We start from the raw sequence: 21,351 nt of genomic DNA, 5'->3' as shown, positions 1-21,351 counted from the left end.
TGCACCCTCAGCCTGGGCTTGGAGGAGATGTTGTGTCTCCTCAGCGCTGTCTGTGCCACCAAGCCAGATCAAGAGATGTGCCCAAAAATTGAAGCCAAGCCCCCCGGAGCCCATTATTCTCACACAGGTCCATCCCTGCTTGCCCTGGCACTGCTGGATTGGGTGTGTGTTGCTCATCAACACTTCAGAGAGCAAAGTGAATGAGAAGGCATTTCCCGAGTTCCAGTGTGCATGGAATCAGTGCAGCAAATACCTGCTGGGTTTGTTACATTTACCGTCCCCCTTGAACAAATTTTCTGTTTTGGAAATCACTTCCACACCGTCTGTTGTCTCTGCTCCTGCTCAGTAGAGCAGTACTGCTGGCCTGATGGTTCCTATCATATTTCTTTGAAATTTCTTATGTAGGGTATTTAAGTAGATTTATAAGTGAACATCTTTGCTCTTGATTTTTCTCTGCCACTGGCTGTCTATTTACTTATTTTTTTTTTCATTTAGTTCTTTAATGTTCTTCATTTGTAATGTGTAAAGTTCTATTTTGCATGCAAGAAAACACCAGCTTACGAGGTGAATAAGTGAGGTGTGTAGATACCAGCACCTGACAGAAAGGAGGACCATAATTGATTTAAAATCCTACCATCTTTCAGAGATTTTTCATCTCTGCCACTGCTTCTAGAAGCAACTTTACACCCAAGTGAGGCTGCTGTGTACAGAGGTTGTTCCTGATGTTGCTGCCCGGAGGTGGAAGTTGGCGAGCTGGGTAGAGCCTGTAGCCAGAGCCAGGTGGGCTTTGTGCTCAGCTTGTGCAGAAGGGGAGGGGGAAAATCCCACCCTTGCAACTCTTAGAATCACAGAACCATTTAGGTTGTAAAGACCTTTACGACCATTGAGTCCAGCCATTAACCCAGCACTGCCAAGCCCACCACTAAAGCACGTCCCCAAAGGCCACATCCACTAATGGTGGGGCTCAAGGATCTTAGAGGTGTTTTCCAGCTGTAATGATTCTATGATATTTGTCTTTTAAATCCCTCTAGGGATGGTGTCTCCACCACTTCCCTGGGCACCCTTTCAATGCTTGGCAATCCTTTCAATGAAGAAATGTTTTGTGATACCCAATCTAAACTTCCCGTGGGACAACTTGGTTGGGTGGAGGGGCTCAGCAGCGTAGCTGTGAGTTGCTGCTCTTGGGTTTGCTTCAGGGTCCTGAGCTGAGTTTCATCTCAGAAACTTTGTAATTTTTTCACATCAGTCAGACACGATTGTCTTTAGATCTTCAGGCAGTGTGGTCAGTGCCCACTCTTCACTGGTTGCTTGTGCTTTCTTCTGGCAGATGTGAATGAGTGCACCATGGAGAACGGGGGCTGCCACGACCGCTGCTGCAACACCATCGGCAGCTACCACTGCAAGTGTCCAGCTGGCCAGAAGCTGGGGGAAGATGGAAAATCCTGTGGAGGTAATGCTTTGTGCCATGTCTCACTGCTATTAAGGAATCAGCAGACTTAGGAAGGAGAAGGAGATGCTGGCTTTTATGTGGAGCCAGCTGAAGAGCATGTGCTCAGAGTTGTCGAGAGTGCAGATCTTCTCATGTCTGGATTATGAAGATGTAACTGTAAGAACACTTCAAAGGGTTGGGGTTTTGTTTTATTTTGTCGAAAAAAATGTTATCACTTAACCTGGATTGGCTGTGCCATGTTCTGATTATGGGATTTCCATCATCAATTTAAAAACCTGAAGGAAGTGTATACGCTTGATAATATTTCATCTGTCTCTGAAGCAAAATGGTTCTTACCAGAAGATACACATACATTTTCCCATTTCAATCACAATTCCACAGCTAGAGATTAACTGAATAAAAAAGGATTTAAAACCACATGCTATGTAAACCCATTTGTCTTTTTCCTAAGGGAGATTTAAGTCTAGTTAGTGTATTATAGGGTAAAATTTGTTCGTATGTAAAAACTTAACGTTAGAACACATAATGAATTATGGTCAGGCTTCCTAAAGGTGCACTGGTAAACAGAGTGGGTGTGAACAAGCCCAGATGAGGTGATGACCTACAGTCACTACATTTTGTGCATCAACAGATGCTGCAGAAGGTGGAGGAGGCCAGGTGTTAGGTACCCAAGGTGTGCTGCATTGCAGGCCAGAGCAGTTCCTTCTGTCCGAGCTCTCCCCTGACACAGGAAACGGGGATGTGCTGCCACATGCTCTGGTGTGCTCTGCTGTGTGCCTGGGTTGCACCTCCCCTGCATTTCAGTGCTGCAGTAAATGCATCAGTGATGATTTTTTTTTTAATCTCAGGGCAGCTTTTCATGAACTGTATTATCAGCTTTACACAAGAAACAGTATTCTCTGGCTTTTCCCATTGCACAGTATCTCACACATTCCTTTCTTCCAGGATTTCATTTTACCATTGTTCGACTCCTTCTTAAGGTTTGTACAAAGCACTGTATTTCTTGCTTGTGGTCATATGATTTATCCTAACTTTCTAATTTATTTGGCTGCACTCCTTTTTTCACTAAAAGACGATGGAATTATTTTCTATGGCAGCCTATCAGTTGAGATCTACCTTGAGAGTGTAAATAAGCTGTAGATGGTTATTTTATTTTGATTGAAGTATTTCATTATGGTCCTCCGTGTTTTCATTTGGCCTTTGGAGAGCTCAACCCCGGCATATCATGGATGATTCAGGTCCCTGCTGCTTCACCTCAGCTTCTCTTACCTCTTCTGGGGAGTGACTGGCAATATGCCCATGAGCCCGTGCACAGGTCTGTGTTTTGATGACTCCTGAATGCTTTTGGTGCATAAAAGTTGTCCAAACCCCAAGGTTTTTGAAAGCAGGAGTCCTACTCATCCTAATCCTTAGCATGCAAGAGTAATTTTTCCATTAGAATAGTTTTGTGTTAATAGGTAAGTCAAATTAGTGTTCCTTCTGCACAAAACTATTCTTACAATACACTTTAAATTCTAGCATTTGGACAGTCTTTAATGAAAACTCAAACAGAGCTTAAGGTATTTGATTTTTGGACTATATTTCGTCTGACCAGGAATTGCAGGGGGATATATTATTAGCTGTTTTGAAGCTATTTTTTGAAATCTTCAGGCAAAAATGGAAACATACAATGAACTGGAAATGCTCAAGTTATAAAACAAAGTGAACGTGGTGGTGTCACTCAGTACACCTGAAATCCTGCAGAGGTGACAACCACAACGAGCATTTGGCTGTACTGACCTGCAAGGAGGCCAATTTCAGCCAAGTTCTGGCCATCAGGTGTTATGATATCAGTAACTTAGTGGTTGGTTACTACATGAGGGAAGAGTGAGCTCCCAAACAAAACTGTGTGTGCTGCTGGAAGGTCTTCCAGGGTGTGGCACTGAACTGGGGCTTTATTGATGCCTCTGCTTTGCTCAGAGGAGTCATTTTGCAGATGGGAGTAAAACAGCTCCTCATTCAGGTTAACCAGTGGTTTTGGAGGAATGAAGCTTATTGTCATTCTGGGTTGTTCCATTCTTTCTGTCTTTATGGCATCACTGTGCTTTATGTTACCCCTTAGTCTAAACTCAGGCATTAAATAGATATGCACTATTGTTCTGCTCCCATTATTTGTCTCATGGTTGGTTTTATTTCACTGGTGCCTGCAATGATCGATTGGTGTACGGGGTTTTTTTATAAGCCAAGGTACAAATAAAGTGTATTGTTAGAAAAGCAGCATGGAAGTAGCACAGATTTTATTCAGCGAGTCATTATTGCTGGAAAGATTGATCATGTTTTTCAGAAACAAAATAGAGCATCCTTCTGACAAAAGGGAAAGATGTCAGGAAATAACTGTTGGGTTTTTTTAAATATTATTTTAGCCATTTGTAGCTGTTGAATGCTAAGGAAGGGAAAGTGGATAAAAATTCACTAACCAACAACATGCTGAAGTGCACTGCTCTTTTGATCAATCATTGCTGGGAGTTTGTGAACAATTCTTTTGGAGACCCAAAGGCCTAATTTCACAGCTTGAATGAGCTGACAGTGCTCAACATCTCCACCTTCCAGGGTGTCAGAGGTGCGTGCAAGACACGAGGCTCCATGAATATGCACAAGACAACAGCATAAAATAGGTGAGATAATCTTAAAATAGTTATTGCTATTAGCTTTGATTAAACCTTCCCCTTCTTGAGTGGTTCCGTGGCTGGTTGGACCCACATGGGGAAGGGGATCAAGCAGCACAGCCTGGGACACCCTGTGGTGCGGGGTCTGTCCTCCTTCCAGGGGCTGTAGGGATCTTTCCTGGCTATTTGTAGGGATCTTTCCTGGCTGTTTGGGGGTTCTTATGGCAGGATATGTCATTCAGAGTTACGTAGTTTGTAAAGTCTTGCTTCGCTTTGGTGCGGGATACTCGTATCAAGAGGCAAGGTGTGGTGAGATGAAGGCATGTGCATCTCCATAGAAATGCCAGCCAGAGCAGTGACCTGATTAGCCTTTCAGAACTAATTATCTCCATGTTGTGCTGCAGCTTTCACTCTCCAGCCTTCATGCTCAGAACTTCAGTTTGCTTCTGTGACAGAGAAATATCTTCTGGCAGCTCCTCGTGTAGGCATTACAGATTGTGACAGAAAGCTCCTGCTTCCCTCCCGCTCCTCGTGTGCCTGGTGGAAATGAATGATGAGACGGGATTTGGCTTTAAATCACTGCACAAATAATGTGACAAATTAATATTTGACATTTACTGGTGTAGGACTGTCAGGCTGATGCTGTGCCCTGTGCATCCTGTGGTGTTCCTGGGGCAGCCTGGGGAGGGGCCATGGGTGGGTTTGCTCAGAAAGGTGGTCTGAGGAAGGGAGAGGAGATGGGTGTGTGTCCCATATCTCCTTGTTTGTGAAGCAGAGGTACCACTGACAGCCTATGTCAGCGAGATAGGCTGTGAAATGCAGAGATATCCTCATTTCATATTTTATTCTAATGCGAAACAGTTCTACTGGAGCATCGCAAAATGCAGAAATGGTATTTTCTGAACATAAATACCACTTTAAATGGTATTTTAAATGGTAATTTGAAAGCTCAGTTGTTGGCACAAGTCCAGATTTGTAAGGGATGCTGAGGCTACAGCTACAAAAGCGTGTTTTCACACATGAATAAGCTGCAGAAGTCAAGTAGAAAAAGGTCGCGACCTTATGTTAACCTTCTTTGGTAAACTGTCATTTCTTATTTATATTATTGTGTTCTCATCTGTCAAGGCAACTGGAGGAACTTAGAGACAAGTGAAGTCCTGTGATTAACTGTTGATGAAAAAAGCCCCTACTTTGTTGATTAGAGTGATATTGCAATCACTGTAACCCCGTCCCCAGGGGTTTCGGTCAAACCTCGGGGCTCTGGCAGGTTTCCTGACCTTGGCCAGGGGGACTTTGGGAGCAGCTGCCTCCAGAGCCGGAGTGTGACTGTGCAGGGCCACCACTGGTTACCCCAGGAATGGAAGAGTCACCAGGGTCAGTGCTGGAGCCTGATCCCAGGGCACGTGGGAACTCTCCAAATGCTGTTTGTTGCCTTGGAAGAATTAATAGTGGGCTAAAAGGAATACTGAGGGACATGTCTGAGAGCAAGGAAGTGTTGATTAATATGGTGACAGCATTTATTAAGTTAACAAGGTCTGAGATATAACTTATTCTTGTCAAATTCTGGTTTTGTTGAAGAGAACAAACATTAATTCTGCATTTGGGCTGTTTTCCCTGTCCAGCAAATCAATGTACAGGTGTCTGCCATGTCCTGTGATAAAACCTGAAGGATATGCACTTTGAGGGAAATACCAAGGAATTTTTAACTACATTTATTTAATTTTTATTAGAACAGGAGAAATGAGTCTACTGGAAGGATTCAGGATGCTTTTGCATTGTCTTAACTCTAAAAGTTGCATTTGATTCAACACGCATCGTTGGCAGGCCGTGACACTGAGGTACTTATTTCCAGGAACACTTCAACAGAAGGAGAACAAGGAGAATATATTTTACAAAAAGAAAAAAATGTACCAGTTCATAGCTCTAGGTGCAACAAATACCACACCAACTGAACTCAAATCTTACAGCACTTAAGTGAAGGCACCCCTAGATGAGGTGAAGCCACCCAGCCCTCTTCATCTTTCTCTATTTCAAGGCCTTGTCTTGAGACAAAGAAATAAATCCAGTTGCAGGAATTGTATCACAATTATCTAATTATTTGTAACTGAATTACTCTGCCCACCTCATGTCTGCCTCATGGAGTGAGGGGAACTGACAACTCCACCTCAGCAACTTAGCAGACCGTGGGTGAGCCATCATGGTAACTGAGGTATTTCAGGGTGTTGGAATTTTACAGCAGTTCTAAAAAGAAGAGAAAAAGAACAGGCAAAAGAAAAAGACTTGTGAGAGGAGAGAAGGTAAAACCTAATTTCTGGTTTTTCCAACCCTGTTGTTAGTTGTTCTCAGGTATCCTGGGACTCCAGCTGGGGCTTTTAGAGCTAAGTCAGATAATTTCAAGTATTTAAGTTTCAAAGTATAAAAAACCCGCAGTAATCTGCCGGGGGGGAAGAATAAACATTTTCTTCTCCATTAGTTTGTACATCCAGAATACTGGTAAATGTCTGATAATTAAAGTGAATTCAACAAGAAGCAATACTTGTTTTTAAATTTAAATATTATTTATGATTGCTTCTACCTGTCAAATCAGTATTTTTAGTCATGAGTAAAAATCATGCTTTGATTTCAGATCCCAGTTGGTAATAAGAAAAAAAAAAAAGGAAGGGTTCCCCTACTTCTCTCATAGAGGGAACTGTATTAACTGAGATTAAGGATTAATTGTGCATTATAAACACTATTTGGCATTGTGCACTCAGACTTCTGTGGTTTTCTGGAGACTGTTGGATTTAGGCAGGAGAACTGTGATTTTTGTGCATGGCTGCGGAGAAGCTCCAGGCAGAAACTGCTGGAGACGTCCATAGCTACATTTGCAAACTTGATGGGGAATCTAATTTTGTTTCTACTCCCAAGTCATTCTTTTGGAATTCTCCGTTTCAAGCATTTCTCTCTGGCTCTTGAGCAGAAATGATGGGTGGAGGTTGTTCCTCTGACCTGCCTCGTGCTCTCCCAAGCCGTGTTGGATCCGGCTGGGATCAATAGCTGTGCGGAGCTGTTACACTCTCCTAGGCACATGGTGTCATCCGTCTGCATTTGTCTGTTCCTGGTAGTTCTACAGCAAAAAAAGTGCTCCAGATAAGTAGCAAAAATGACAACAGATTCATAGTAACACTGACTGCAGCTTATTGGACTTTTTAAATGAATTACCTGAGTGCTGATTCCTGGCAAGCCCAAGCAGGCAGGAACCTGAGCTGAATTTCGGGGGCTCATTCCAGGCTGGCAGTGGCTGTCAGCACAGCAATGCTTGGTCTGGGCAGTCCCCTTGCTTTTGGTGAGCCCTTGTGAGCATAAAACACTCAGCTACATGGTGGGGGCTCACAAACCTTTTCCATCTTACGAAAATATATCAAATACTAAACTCTGCAAATCCCAGCATTTTGCGTCTGTTTCTCTTCAGTCAGGGAAGGGACACATTGCTCGGGCCAGAACAGACACTTCCTGCCTGGTTCTGTGTCAGTCTGGGCTGAGAAGAGCAGCTGATGCTCTGATAATTGATTTATTGTTGAATTTTAATTACCCTTGTTTAGTTTCTTCCTGATTCCTGCTTGACTGTTGCTGAAGTCTCCCTGCTCTTCTCTCCCACACCGAACAAAGGCGGCTGTGAGCTGAACCACCCGATTTCTCACATCTGCCATCCCTCGGGGTAGACAGGCTCACAGTTATGACAGCTCCCTCCAAAGTGAATATTGCCATTGAAGGCTGAGCTCGTTTATGCTGGATACACGTTTTCATCGATGGGAGCTGAGAACAGGCTGAGTCAGTTTGCAGTCACTTTTTAAGTAGAAGTTTTATGCATAGCAGTTGGGTCAAGGGTACTATTATCCTAATCCAAGACTCCAAAGCAAGAGCTGAATGAATGCTACCTTTATTTGCAGCCCTTGACTCTTGGGGAAGACTGGGACCACTTATATTTCAAGGGCTCAATGATTATTTCCAGATAATCTTGGTAAATCTCTTTTTTTCAATGGAGCTTGTTTTTTGGTGCCTTGATTTTTCCCTTTGAATGCTTAATTCAGCTGCAACGTTTTAATAACAGCCTTTTGCATAAACAAACCATGGAACTGGCAGTTTAATTTTCAGGTTGTGTCAGGATTACACAGGGTTAGGTGTAGTGCAGCTTGTCACCATGTCATACATTTCCTGCATCTCAACTTCTGCCATGTTCCAAGGCGGCAGCTTTTAAAAAGCACGGTACTTCTCATACCCCACAGCAGACTGGCACCTTTTCCCTTTGCATTTCAGTTATCAGATGAATTATTGATCACTGATCTGAAGGGGGAAGCTTGTTTCTGGATGTCACAGGTAGCAGCAAACGCAGAGTCCTGTCTCGGCGGCATCTGCCGGTGCCGTCCATATGGCGCTCGCAGCTCCCCGTGCGTCACAGCTGATCACAGGCTCGGCACATGGACTGCTTCCCAAGGCTTCCAGCTACCTTGTCTTCCTCCAGCTCCACCAGCTGGAAGGAAATACAGAGCAGAAACCTCAACTTGCCATTCTCCTTGGAAAGGAGTGTTTGTGGGAAGTGCAGGGACAGTGACCGTCACCCCCTCCCTCGTTCCTCCGTGGGTAGCTCCAGGTCTTGCAGTTGTGAGTTTGTACACAAAGTTGGGCGTGGGCAAAATAAAGTGGCCTGGAAAGTTTTCTTTGTCCAAACCACTTGATGCAGAAATCTCTATTGATCAGCTGTTGATAGTGAAAACATTTAAAGTTCAGAAATATTACGGTATTTGTCACACTACTCAGGGACTTAATGCTTTTAATTAATACAGGAGCTGTGAATAGTTGGATGAAAAGCATTATAGAACTATATGAAAAGACTATTACTGTCCAGATGAAAGGTAATATTTGGAAATAATGTGACAAAAAATGATAGACTGAGGTACAAATATGTTTTGAGATATTTCTAGGGCTCTGATTAGTTTGTATTAGCTAGTTTTTTGCATTTATGACTACCTCTGAAAGGCAGGTTATGGAGAATGTTAACATTCCAGTGGGCTGATTGACAATAATTAGGTTTTTTTTTAAGGAAAGGAAAGGAGCAGGGTATTGTTGGAGCTGACTAATGTGAATTAAAAGCCAGGTAATCATTTCTGCAATTACAGAGATACAATGATTGCTGTTGTAAGAGAAGAAAATCCACTCGTACTTTTAAGAATCATTGTGTAGGAAGAGCTTTGCAAGCCTGAAATTGAAGCTCTGGTCAGGGTCTCCAAAATTACACATAGTAGTAATTTTATGCAGAAGCAAGACTTTTGAATACTTAAATTATAGCTTGTTTGTAGCAAGGTATTTACCAGCAAATACAGGCATCTTATAAACAGCCCATGAGTCATCTTGGTGTTCATTTCGAGCACATCGAAAATGCAAATTGCAGCTGAATTATTCTTGTGTGGAGAAGCGAGGCTTAGAAAAACCTTAAATTCGTACTTTAAATGGAAATTATGAGGGGAAAAATGAGCACATTTGCCTTTCAGAGGAGGTTATTGTGCAGGGTGACTACAGCTTTTTCTATAGCTTTGCCTACAGGCTCCGTAAACAAGGGCTGACGGCAGGTACGGAGACGGGAAGGAGCACAGCTCCTGAGTGGTGTTTATGCTCCCCTTTGGGAGCATTTAATACTGTTCTTCACCAGGACAGCTAATAGAACTGCCTTTTTCTTTTTTTTCTTTTTTTCTTTTTTATTATTGAAATGCCTGTGGATTTTATGAGCCATCTGATACAACCTTAAAAAGCTTTAAAACAATTTGTGATAAAATCTAAGGCAAACAGAAATCTGTCAGCTTCTCTGTTCAAAGCCTTGGCCCAAAGGAAGCGATCCAGACATGACTGTCAGCGAGATAGCAACTGCTGGGAGAGCTACACTGCTTTATTAAAAGATCAGTAGTTTGATCAACATCATATTGGATTACTCAAACTTCAATTACAGGAGTACCTGAGGGCTTTAGCTGGGATATATTAGAAGACCAACTTGAAGTAAACCTGCTGTTGTTGCATGCCAGCTCTGTGAAAGACCCACCTGAGAACCTTGTTAACAGTTCCTGTCGCAAAAGGGATTCAGTGTCAGCCAAGGAGTTCAAAAACAACTAATAAAATTGGAGCAATCAACTGATTAATTTGATGTGAATTTTAATCTCAGGAAGAGGAAGAAAAAAGGAAGTAAAATAAATTCTTCCGTGCCTGATGACATTATTCCTACAAGACAGGGTGAGAGAGTTGGAGTGGTTCAGCCCGAAGAAGAAGAGTGTCTGGGGAGACCTCAGAGCCCCTTCCAGTGCCTAAAAGGGCTCCAAGAGGGCTGGAGAGGGACTTTTGACAAAGCCATGGAGTGATAAGAGAGAGGGAAATGGCTTCAAACTGACAGAGGGAAGGTTTAGATCAGATATTGAGAAGAAATTCTTCCCTGTGGGGATTGTGAGGCACTGGTGCAGCTTTCCCAGAGAATTCATGGCTGCCCTATGCCTGGAAGTGTCCAAGGCCAGGTTGGACAGGGCTTGGAACTACCTGGGCTAGTGGAAGGGGGATTAGAACTGGTTGATCTTCAGGGTCCCTTCCAACCCAAACAATCTGTGATTCACGATCAGGATCCAGCTCTGGAAGGTGGCATGGACAGATTTTGGATGTGTTAATGTCACTTCTCTCTTCTTCTGGTAGAATCTCTGCAGAGTCACACATGATGTAAAGGAAGCAGATCAAGAAAATCCGTGTAAAATGCTGTCCTTTGCTGGCTGGCAGTTTATGTAGCAGATTGTCCTGGAGCTGGGATGGATCCAGTGGGGGATCAATGCTTGTGGTGGCACCTGAAGAGGCACCCCATGAGCTGCTGGCCGTAGAGCAGTGCCAGGAGCCAGCTGTGACAGGGGGAGGAGGTTGTGCTGTGGTCTCAGGCTTAGAGTGGCAGAGGTGGAGCTTGGTGGCTGAATGGTGTCTGCGCCCTCCTGTTCTCCTGGTCCTGCACAGCCTTGTCACAAATCACATGTGTATTTCCAGCCAGCACAGCACGTGTACTGTAAGCTGGAAACATCAGATTATGGAGGTGTTTGCATGATTATAATTTTCTTGTGCATGTTTTACCTGCTGTCTGTGGAAAACACAATCCTCTGCATTCTGCTGTAGTAGAGACATGGAACTCAGCAAGTGTGCGTTGATATTGCTGCTAGCAAAATCCAGGTGTTGTCATCACATCAGGCATTTCTCTTTTTATTCCATAACTACTGCAAACTTCCATATCCTGCCGAGACAAGATGCTGGTGGCCCAGCATATAAACCTCCTTAATGCAGCTCGGATCCGAGCTGCACACACGGACACATGGCTGTATCATGCTGTCATTTATTAAGTACATCTCCTTGTAGAGATCCTCCCCTCCTTTGCCACCCTCCCACCTCACAGCAGGGCCCAACTGGGTTGTGCTGAGGAGCTGTGTTTAAAAACTGATACATACATAACAAATGTTCTCTCTGCTGTTCCGCCCCACATCAGAAAGTGTTGCAGGAGTGTTGCAGGAGCTGCTGATACTGATGATCTCGAAGTCTGTCTCCTAAGCAGAAATCACATAAAATGTTGATTGTTGTCTTTAAAACATTCCTTCCGACTTCCCTGTTCACAGTCAGTACATTCACGTCTTTTCTACTGGAAACAGTGACATTAATGAAGGTGGGTTTTTTCAGTATGTAAATGTTTTTTTAGGAGCCTAAGTTACCCTTTTATCTGGTTTGTCGTTCTTCAGCTCGTACTTCCTTGTTATTTCATGTGGTCATTCACTTATCCTGGCACACTTCTCCCCTGAGAGTTTGTGTCCATCTGTGTGGGTTTCATATTGATGGGAGTTGGAGACGTCAAGGGGGTGCAGTTGCCAAAATATCTATTAGTCTAACGCCACTGTGGAGGCTGGTAACCCTACCACTCTTCCTTTTTGGCTTTTGCTTTGCTGGGATGCTGTGTACTACACCGAGATCCCAGAATGGATCATTCTTTTTTGTTTAAAATACTTAGAGTGGAGAAAAACATACAGAACTGCTTTGTGAAAAGATGGAAAAACGTATTTCTTCAGGGCTGTGTGAAAACATCAGAGTGTTGTCTGAGGTCTGTCCATGAAATTATCATGTTCCTTGCTTTAATTCTATAGCCTGCTTTTCTTGCAAATTGTCTGGTTTCAATAATTGCTTAAAATGTGTGTGTGTGTGTATATATATATATATATATATATATATGTCTCTGTGTGTGTGTATTTAATGAAGAATTCCTTGAAACTCTAATTAGGGCTGCTTGACTCCAAAGCAGTTTACGTATCACAGGCTTACACAGCTATCAAACAGATGCTTCTCCTTTTTTTTCGTTCAGCTGACATTTTCATTTTCTCTGCATATTTTGAGCACTGAGCAGTGATGTGTTTTGACTCCTGAGGCTACAGATGATATCAAAATGAGGATTAGAAATGAAGCTTTACCTGTCAATTAAGTTGTTAAGCTTGTCCTCCACAGTGTCTACACTTTGAAATGGCCTGTTTATTGAATTTGAAATAGTTTTCATTCTTGACTTTGTTTAAATTGAATGGACAGTTCTAATTATAATCTCCAGGGTTTTCATCTGCAACATATGGTTTGCATTTAGAGCTGTGGATGAGGGGCTCTTGGATGTTTATTGAGCTAAACCACTGTTAAATATCTCGTGAGAGAGTGGCATGTCAGGCATTGAGAGTAAGCAGAAATGGGCAGTACAAATATTGGCCAATTTTCTCTTTTCACATGACTCTGTCCAGGAGATTTCCTGGGGGACAGCTGAGAAATGAACTGTGGTGGCAGGGTCCAGGCATTGGTGAGGAACAAGTCACCACCTTCAGTGGTTGCCTTGTGCCAGTCTTACCTTGAAAGCAATATTAGAAAAAAAAGAGAAAGAAAGAAAAAAGTCTTAGAGCATCTTTGATATATTCCTTCCCCATCCTGAATTCAAATTCAATGAATCAAATTACCAGGATCTTTGTCAGTCAATGTCATTCTTTCCAATCACCTGTGGCCCCCACTAACAGGGTTGCATGATATCTCATGGCAATTTATTCCTCTGTTTATTCTCCAGTAAGGCCAGTGACAGACCAGGAAATGAAATCTAGGTCTTTTAGACTTGATGGAGTGGATTGTCCTTGCAGTGCTCGTAGAAGTCTTCTCCCCAAAAGCAGGTTGTGGGGCAGCTCCTGCCATTCCTGCCCCATGGCTCTGTCAAAAATGCCATACCTTGGAGATGCCTCTGTCCTTTTCCTTTGAAAACAGGCACCTGGAGATGCATCTCCCTTCAGATCTGGACATAAATATTTATTACCTAACACATGATCCAACTGATGACTCTGCTTTTCAGTGTTTCACAGCGCCGTGATTTCCATCCTTTGGTGTTTAATGTGTAGAGAGAGAGAAACCAGAAGGAGAGAAGTGAAACCTAGCCTAGGCACAGCTGGAAGTCCTTAAAACTACCTGGGAAAACATCTGAGGAGTAGGGCGAGGTACCAACTACAGGGCAGAAGATGCCTCTCCATGGTGTGACCAAATCTCCAGGGAGGTCTGGAGGAAGGACTGAAAGGCAGTGAACCTGGTACAAAAGGCTGTGCTAATTTAATGCCATTATTTACCTTCCCCGTTTTCAGGGGAAGTTAGATAACCAGATAACTTGTAAAGCCTCTTTCTGTGCCTGCAGAATGGGTGCTGGTAAAAGTTGCTTTGTCCTTAATCCTGGGTGAAGAAACGTACAAAACTGGCTGCTCCAACAAGGGCCCTTGTTCTTTGTGAAATCGGTTTGCAGGGGCTAAATTGGGTGAAGAATCATTAACCTTGCTTTTAACCAGTCCCTTACCAGGCATTATGTGCTCCTTTTGGTATGGTTTGCTGAAGCCATTCCAAGAATTAGTCCTGTTGGAGCAGCCTTGCCTGGGACACCTGTGAGTGAGGAACGTGAGGAAGCTGCAGCAGTCGGGGCTGACCTGGCTGGCTTGGAGCTGGAGCAGACAATGGATGCTCATCTAATCCGTGGCAGGGGCCAGCAAAGGGCAGAACAAATATCTGAGGAACAAAAATAAAAGCCTGGGAGCACTAACAGTTCAAAATGACCCAGCTGGCTCTGCAGGAGCACATTTATCTATGCTGAAAGCTGTTTCATGGAGGTATTTTAACATCAGGTTGTAGAAAACCACTCAAAAGAGCTTGTAGCATATTTGTGGGGTTTTGTGAAGCATTAAAAAAAAAGCCCTAGACCAGGACTTCTGCAATTTAAAACCTCCCAGCCATCCAAAACTGCTCTTCTCAATCTTTGCTGCTCAGTTTGGTTGACTGAAAAAAAAAAAATGTTTTTTATTAATATGAACTGATTTTTAATTTTTTTTTTTAATTTTAGGCTTTGTTTTGGACCAGACTTTAAACTTGTATTTTCCTTCCTAGAGTCAATACCAGTGTAAAACTTCTTTCATTGTGGAAAAGGTGGCCAAATTTTTTTCTAGCAATAGGAGTTTCCAACCCCCTCCAATCAAAGTTTCAAACCATGAAAATCATTTTAGTGTTAGTAAAACAGGAGAGATCCTTTTCAAAACTTCTGCTGTGAGAGAAAATTATGTCATGCTCAGTAGTGAGTGCATTTCTGAGGGGATTCACACTGGTTGTCAGATTTTGGACATTTTCAAGCTTGAGACTTGAGCTACTCTGATGTAAAGGAAGCTGTGAGTTGAATCTGTTATAAATTTACCTACTTACAGCAATAACAGGGGCTTATTTTCAGTTTTATAGAATAATTTTTGACTTTTGTGATCAACTTAAGAATGTCTGTGCATCAAGCTTGTTTCCCTTCCTTCCCGTGAGTATATAAATTATTGAATTGAAAAACACACTAAATTAATGTGTAAAATCCACCATGTAATTAGCGGGGAAAGACCATATGATATTTTCACTTCATAACTTTTATGAGGTTTAAACATCCTTTGGAATATAGAAAAGAGAGTAGTAACAGTGTAGTTACAAATAACAGAAGGCAAAGCACTGTCATGCATCTTTGTTGATTTAAAATACCACGTTAAGTAGCAAACAATCAGAGTTTTCATATCAGATGTACGAAGTGATCTGCAGCTGAAGAGACTGGGGGAGCCCATCAGGGCAAGGGAGAGGTGAGCCAGATTGTTGAAACTTATTTCCAAATCTGTGTTGGAGTTGAACAGTTTATCCCCATGTGATAATTTTAAGTAGAGCCACTTAATGTTTCTTGTTGTGGTACTTTATACTTAAGATCCAGTCTCCTCTTTCTCTATCACCATCATTCCTGACTGATCCTCACAATGCTGTGTGGGGACCAGTGACCCACAGAGCTTCCAGGGTAAAGAGGGGACAAACCCTGATTTTACTGGATTGTAAGATAATGCTGCAAAGACTAGACCATGTTTCTTCTTTCTGGTCATGATCTTTTTTATAAATAATCGCTGTAACTCTTTTTAATTATAATCTGATTTTAAAACCATCAGCATAAACGGTTCCCTAAGTAAGTACAAGTAGGGGTTTGTGTTTCCCTGCTTCTGCTGGTCTCATCCTTTCTGCAGCAAGCTGGGGGATTGTGGTGACTGGAAAACGGAAACATTTGCGTGTCATTCATTCCAGTTTTGTGTAGTATTTCTTAGGCATTTGGTAAAAAGGGTGTAGTTATGCTTCCGTGAAAGGCATTAGGGCCAGATCCACAGATGGTGTGATGGTGGTGGTCTGGGCCCCTGCATGCAGGTGACTGTGCCAGCAGGGACCCAGAATGGGCTCTCACATCAGCCCCCAGCTGGACTGAAATCCTTTCATCCATATGAAGTCTCTGGTGATTGTGGGGTGGCTGATGCTCACAACCATTTGGTCTCTGCCTCTCCGTGTTGTTCGCTGCTTGACAAAGCAAAGAGGTTTTGCCAACAACTAATAATTAAATAAATAATCCTGAAGTCATACAGCCATTAAGGTTGGAAAAGACTTTCAAGATCAAGTCCAGCAGTCAGCCCAGCATCACCACCATGTTCACCATTAAACCATGTCCTCAAGTGCCGATATCCACGCTTCAGGGATGGTGACATTTCCATCCCTGCCCCAGGCAGCTTCTTCCAGTGCTTTACAACCCCTTCCAGGAAGAAATTTTTTCCTAATATCTAATCTAAATGGTGAGGTTGGTACTGTCCAGTTCTGGTTTCTTTCTCCATCAGTGCCTGGGCACTGGGAAAAGGAAATTTTTTCTGCTTATCTCTCAGAAAATACTGACTTAGAGGAGTTCTTCTTGATCTGTGCATGTTTTTATAGTCAAGGGAAGGAAAGCCTGTTCATTTGTCACCCTGAAGAAGTGTCACTGGCTGGGGGAAGCTCCCTGAGAGGCAAACCTTGCTGTCACCCTGTGTCACATGGTGCTCTTGGCCAGTGTCCTCCTCAGTGGGAATATCATCCCTGGGATACCTTTGGCACATCATCTCTCCTCCATTCAGGATTCTCAAAATGGAGGCTTGTGTCCTTCCTTCCTTTTTTGTTCTTTTGGGGTTTAGTTCTGTACCTTGTTTGCACTTCTTAGTGGTCTAAAAAGTAAAGCTTTCTGTTAGTAGAGAATTGTTCTGGCAGCATCTTGCTTTTTTTGTTCCTTTATAAAAGCCAGGATTGCAGGTTCACTAATTATCCATGTTTAACACTGCTCTCTGTGTATTTTTGAGGAACTGATTGATCATAGCTGTTCCTGAGCATTTTAATAATGATATGAAAAAAGCCACTGATGTGATGATCGTGAATACCAAACAAGCAGTCACAGAGCTCTGTATTGAAAGAGGTTTTGGGCAGGGAAAACGGACTGTTGTCAGTGTGGTTCATCAAATCAATTAGGGACAAACCTCCTTGGAGATTAGCAGGGCCCTCAGTCAGGGGTCTGGGGGATGTCACAGTCTATAACTTCACCTGTAGGATCTGCCCTTGGAAAGGGCAGGGTGCTGGCAGTGGCTTGGGCATTTGTACATTGCATCCTCTTTTATTGTGTTTGGAACTTGAGATGTCAGGATGGAGGAAGGGTCAGTCCAAGTGCACAGCCCTCAGGAGCATGAAGAGCTAAAAAAGATGTATAACATGGTGGCTAGAGTATTTTACATCTTGGAAACACACAGGCTTTGGTTTGTGTGCCTGAGTATTAGGTTATTCCTGATGAAAGGTGAATAAACAAGGACACAGGAAGGTGCCTTCAGTGGGGAATCCCCCTGTAAAGCCTCTCTGAAATCTTCTGAAGGTGAGAAGGAGAATATCCACACGCTGCCTCTGCTTTGTTCACCCAGCAGCATAATCCCCTTGGCAAGACAGCCTGGGGACAGCACACAGCTCTCATTTTCCCTCTTGTCTCCGTGGATTGCTCTCCCTCTGTCTTGTGGGGATGCAGTTGCTTTCATCACAGTCTGACTTGTGATAAGCAAGCTGTAAGTGGCTTGAAATTCAGGTTATTCAGATAAGCATCCTAAGTTGTAACTATAGAAAGTCGAGCAGGAAGGTGTTCCAGTTTGATCTGCAGGGGAAACTAATCCAAATTTAATCACAGATACAGATACAATCTTCCATAATCTTGTGATATTCCTGAATTGCAAAGGAAGGGCTTTATATGTCAAGAATACTTTTAAATTTTTTTATTCATCTGCTATTATAGAATAATTTCATCTTTCTATAGCTATTCCTGTGTAGAAGAAGAAATGGCCACTTGTGTATCTACAACAGCAGAAGCTGCTGCTTTCCTGCTATATGTCCTTTACTAGTACAGCAATTTGTAAAAGTCCAAATAGTTTAGACTTTTAAAACTTTCAAATGCAGTTCAAGCATTTATAGCAGTGTCTGCTTTGCAGACTGCTCCCCAGACGAAACAATTAGGGAATTTTTCTGCTGTAACTGGGGGCGAAGCTGTTTCCTGGCCTCGAGATGGAGGAGACGTGGAAAGGCGACTGTGCCTTGCATTTCTCTTGATTTTATCTGTAGGATGTGAAGGAATCTTTCAGCATATAATCCTTAAAATATTGATCTTGTGGAGGAAGTCTGGGGCTGGAAGGGATCATCTGTCATCAAATTTGCTGTTCATGTGGCGTCGCAGAGCTGCATTTTCGGCTCCTGGGTCTCGCCTCCACTTGCTGCAGGGAGTCTCAGGCTAGGGCTGGGTCTAGTTCATGTACACAAGTGGTTTAGGATCTTTTATTTTGCATTGAATTACGTTGACTTTCAGCAATATCACTGCTTTATGCCCCTCTGGGATGTGCCAGCACCAGGGAAATGCCGCTGAGGGAAGAGCTGCTGCTGGGTGCAGAGCTCCCCCATAAACCAAGTCACTCCTTTAAATCTCCAAATGGAGACTAACAAATATCACTAACTCTGAGCTCATTTTTATTAGCTGGACTATTTTTTCTCCTTTGTAAGTGCCAATATCCGAACTTAAAACTGCGTTTGGTATATGAGAGAAATTCTCCAGATGATCGTAGCCTATAAAATTAAAATATTGAAGCTCCCAGTGTTTGAGTTTATTGAGGTATAAATACTAGAACGTGGTGTACTATGTGGTTCAGCTGCTTCCTTGTTCTATTTTTCTGAGTCTTTTTGCTTGTTTTATTTCTCTGGCACTCCATACAAAGAGTTTCCTGGGTTTGATTTCGTCCTGGCATTTTTCAGCAGGCTGGTTCTTAGCAGTATGGAATTCAACAAGGTAAATAATATTTTCTGTTTATCGTTTACATTTTAAAAAGCAAAATTTCTGTTTAAAAAAAGGCATATTCCAGATGTCTCTGGGCAGTAGGACGTGTATGTAGTATACAGTCTAATAAAACAACAAATATAGCAGAAGGATCAAAAAGCTGTGCATGTTAGCAAATGGTCTGAATTTAAACACCAGTCAACACCAGGACTTCATTTTAGGTGAGGGAAATTCACATGTGAAGTATTAAAATTTAGCTTCATAAATACATTTCCTCAGGAGCGGGATGTTGTGCATTTCCAAGTTTCATTTAAAACTTCCTCTTTCAGTAAATTTTGATTAGATTGTCTAAGATGGAATAAACATAAAAGCATTAAAAAATATGTAAACCATGAAAGTTAAATGCAAAACAGATACAACCACAGCAAAAATACGAAAGCCAGACCACTTGTTCCTCAAGCACAATATCGGGGGCAAATTCCTTCGCCGTCGACTCCCTTCCCCACAGGAGCAGTTGTGGACTTGCCTCACATTAGATGATTTCAGAACGTGATCTAAAAAGCAATTAAATCAGCAGGAGGGTTCAGTGTTGAAAGTGGGGTTCTTTATAGATGTCTGTTGCAGGAGGGAGGCTTGACTTGGGGAGGAAAAAATCTTTGGCATTTGGGATAATTTGGTACCAGCATTGCCCCTGGGGAAGATGGTGGGAGGTGGAGTTGCCATCCCTGGGGACTGCTAAGGAAAGGACAGACAAAATCTAGGCAAACATCTGCCAGGTGAAATTTTTTCAGGGAATGGACTAATTGACCCTTATTTCCAATGACCCCTGTGTTGATTTTTAAGGTAATGGTGTCAACATGTCAATCAAACACTATTTACAGTAGCACAACGTTGCTGAAGAGGTGCAAAAACTGCTTGTGTGGTACTTCTGGAAATTCAGTTTTATGGGTCTGTCTTAGACCTTCACCCGTTTACTTAAACTGTTCTTGATCTTTGTCCATCATTGTCCATCATTTTCAGATGAAACTTTACAGCAGCATTCTCAAGCTGGTTTAATGCTTGTTCCCCTCTCCATTGGACTGAATGTAATCCTCTAAAATCCCCTGAAATATGGAATGATACCTGCTTAGCTTTGGAAAAGGTATCAGCAGGAGCTCACATTGTTTTTCTGGGATGTCATCTGAGAAGGTGCTATGGAAAATTCAGGTGAACACAAGGGAGAACAAGGGGTAATGTTTCCCCCTCTCCCTAGAAGTGTCCAAGGCCAGGCTGGATGAAGCTTGGAGCAGCCTGGGATAGTGGAAGGTATCCCTGCACATGGCAGGGGGTTGGAATGAGATGAGCTTTAGGGTCCCTTCCAGCCCAAACCATTCTATGATTCTATGACAAGAGTCACAGAAAATGTGGTGCAAATTCCTCATTCTTTTAAAATTTTCTCTTTAAGCTCTCTGTGCTTTCCATGGTTGAAAATGTAATGGTGATGGAGAACGTGTCTGTTTTCCATTTATGTCAGTTGTACCTGCTTGTACCCCCAAGAACAAATAAGGGTAAAAGCCTGATGCAGAATGAAATCTTCATACAGCAAGTTTTTACAAAAGCCATACTTGACCAGCAGTTCCTACAAGCTCAAGTGTGTTATCTAACCCTAATTCTTTCTCTGTATTTTTCTCTTGGCCTCAGTGAAGGAGCCATGTCACAAATCACTCTAATTAACAAGGACTTCAGATGCAGAAACTACAGAGGCAGTGCCTGCAGGAGCTTGGAAAAATACCGTAAAATTCTGCTTTTCTTTGCTCTGCTGCTCAAGTGAAGTAAACAACAACCCAGCCCGAGCACCCTGGCTGCATTATGGACGAGCCACGCAGGAGAACCAGGGTCTGGCTGTGCTGGGGCTCTCTTGTAATCCTTCCTCACCATGTCCCTTCCTTCTGCAGATGTGGATGAGTGTGAGGTGCTGAATGGAGGCTGCCAGCAAGGCTGTGTCAACACCCAGGGCTCCTTCCAGTGCCAGTGCCAGGTGGGATACCGGCTCCACGCCGACGGGCGCACCTGCATCGGTAAGGAACCACTTCACATCCTTCCAAGACTGGCTTTGCTCTGCCTTTGTCTAAGTGCAAAGCTTCCTAGACTACTCCAGTCTGAGTTTTGACTAAATATCATTACCTGTTCTGGTTCGAGCAGCCTGTGAAAATGCAGATATTGCCAAACTTTTTGTTTTGTTTTGGGGTTTTTTTAATGGTGTCTCATGTTGGTGAAAATTTTTTTTTGCAGCAGGCAATAAAGAACTTAGGTTAGTGACAACATTCTTTGAACTCTGAGTGCTTTTTCTTTGTGGCACATCTCCCATTGTCCTGGGACTTGATTTTAGAGGTTGTTTCCAAGCTAAATGATTGTGATTTACAGGATGGAGTTACTCTGTGTCTGTTCATGTCAATGAGAGCACCATGGTGCTCAGCTGTGACACATTGCCTGTTTGTGTGGCGAGGATTAACAGCTCTGCCATTAGAAATAAACCCTGTGTTTCT

General features: G+C 42.8%; 1 protein-coding gene across 1 annotated transcript in view; it reads left to right on the top strand.

Moving 5' to 3' along the window:
• Positions 1 to 21,351, top strand: part of LOC309576630 (uncharacterized protein) — a gene marked incomplete at both ends in the record, with an annotated part of 185,648 nt that overhangs the window by 100,686 nt on the left and 63,611 nt on the right. The window contains 2 exons of the mRNA XM_082288043.1: positions 1,328 to 1,450; positions 20,761 to 20,883. Of these exons, the coding sequence (XP_082144169.1) occupies positions 1,328 to 1,450; positions 20,761 to 20,883 (246 nt within the window). The remainder of the gene's footprint in view (positions 1 to 1,327; positions 1,451 to 20,760; positions 20,884 to 21,351) is intronic.

The sequence above is a fragment of the Coloeus monedula genome (genome assembly GCF_965178545.1).
Source record: "Coloeus monedula genome assembly, chromosome: 10".
NCBI lineage: Eukaryota > Metazoa > Chordata > Aves > Passeriformes > Corvidae > Coloeus > Coloeus monedula.
The sequence above is the reverse complement of the archived record's forward strand: the minus strand, read 5'-3'. Positions and strand labels throughout refer to the sequence as shown.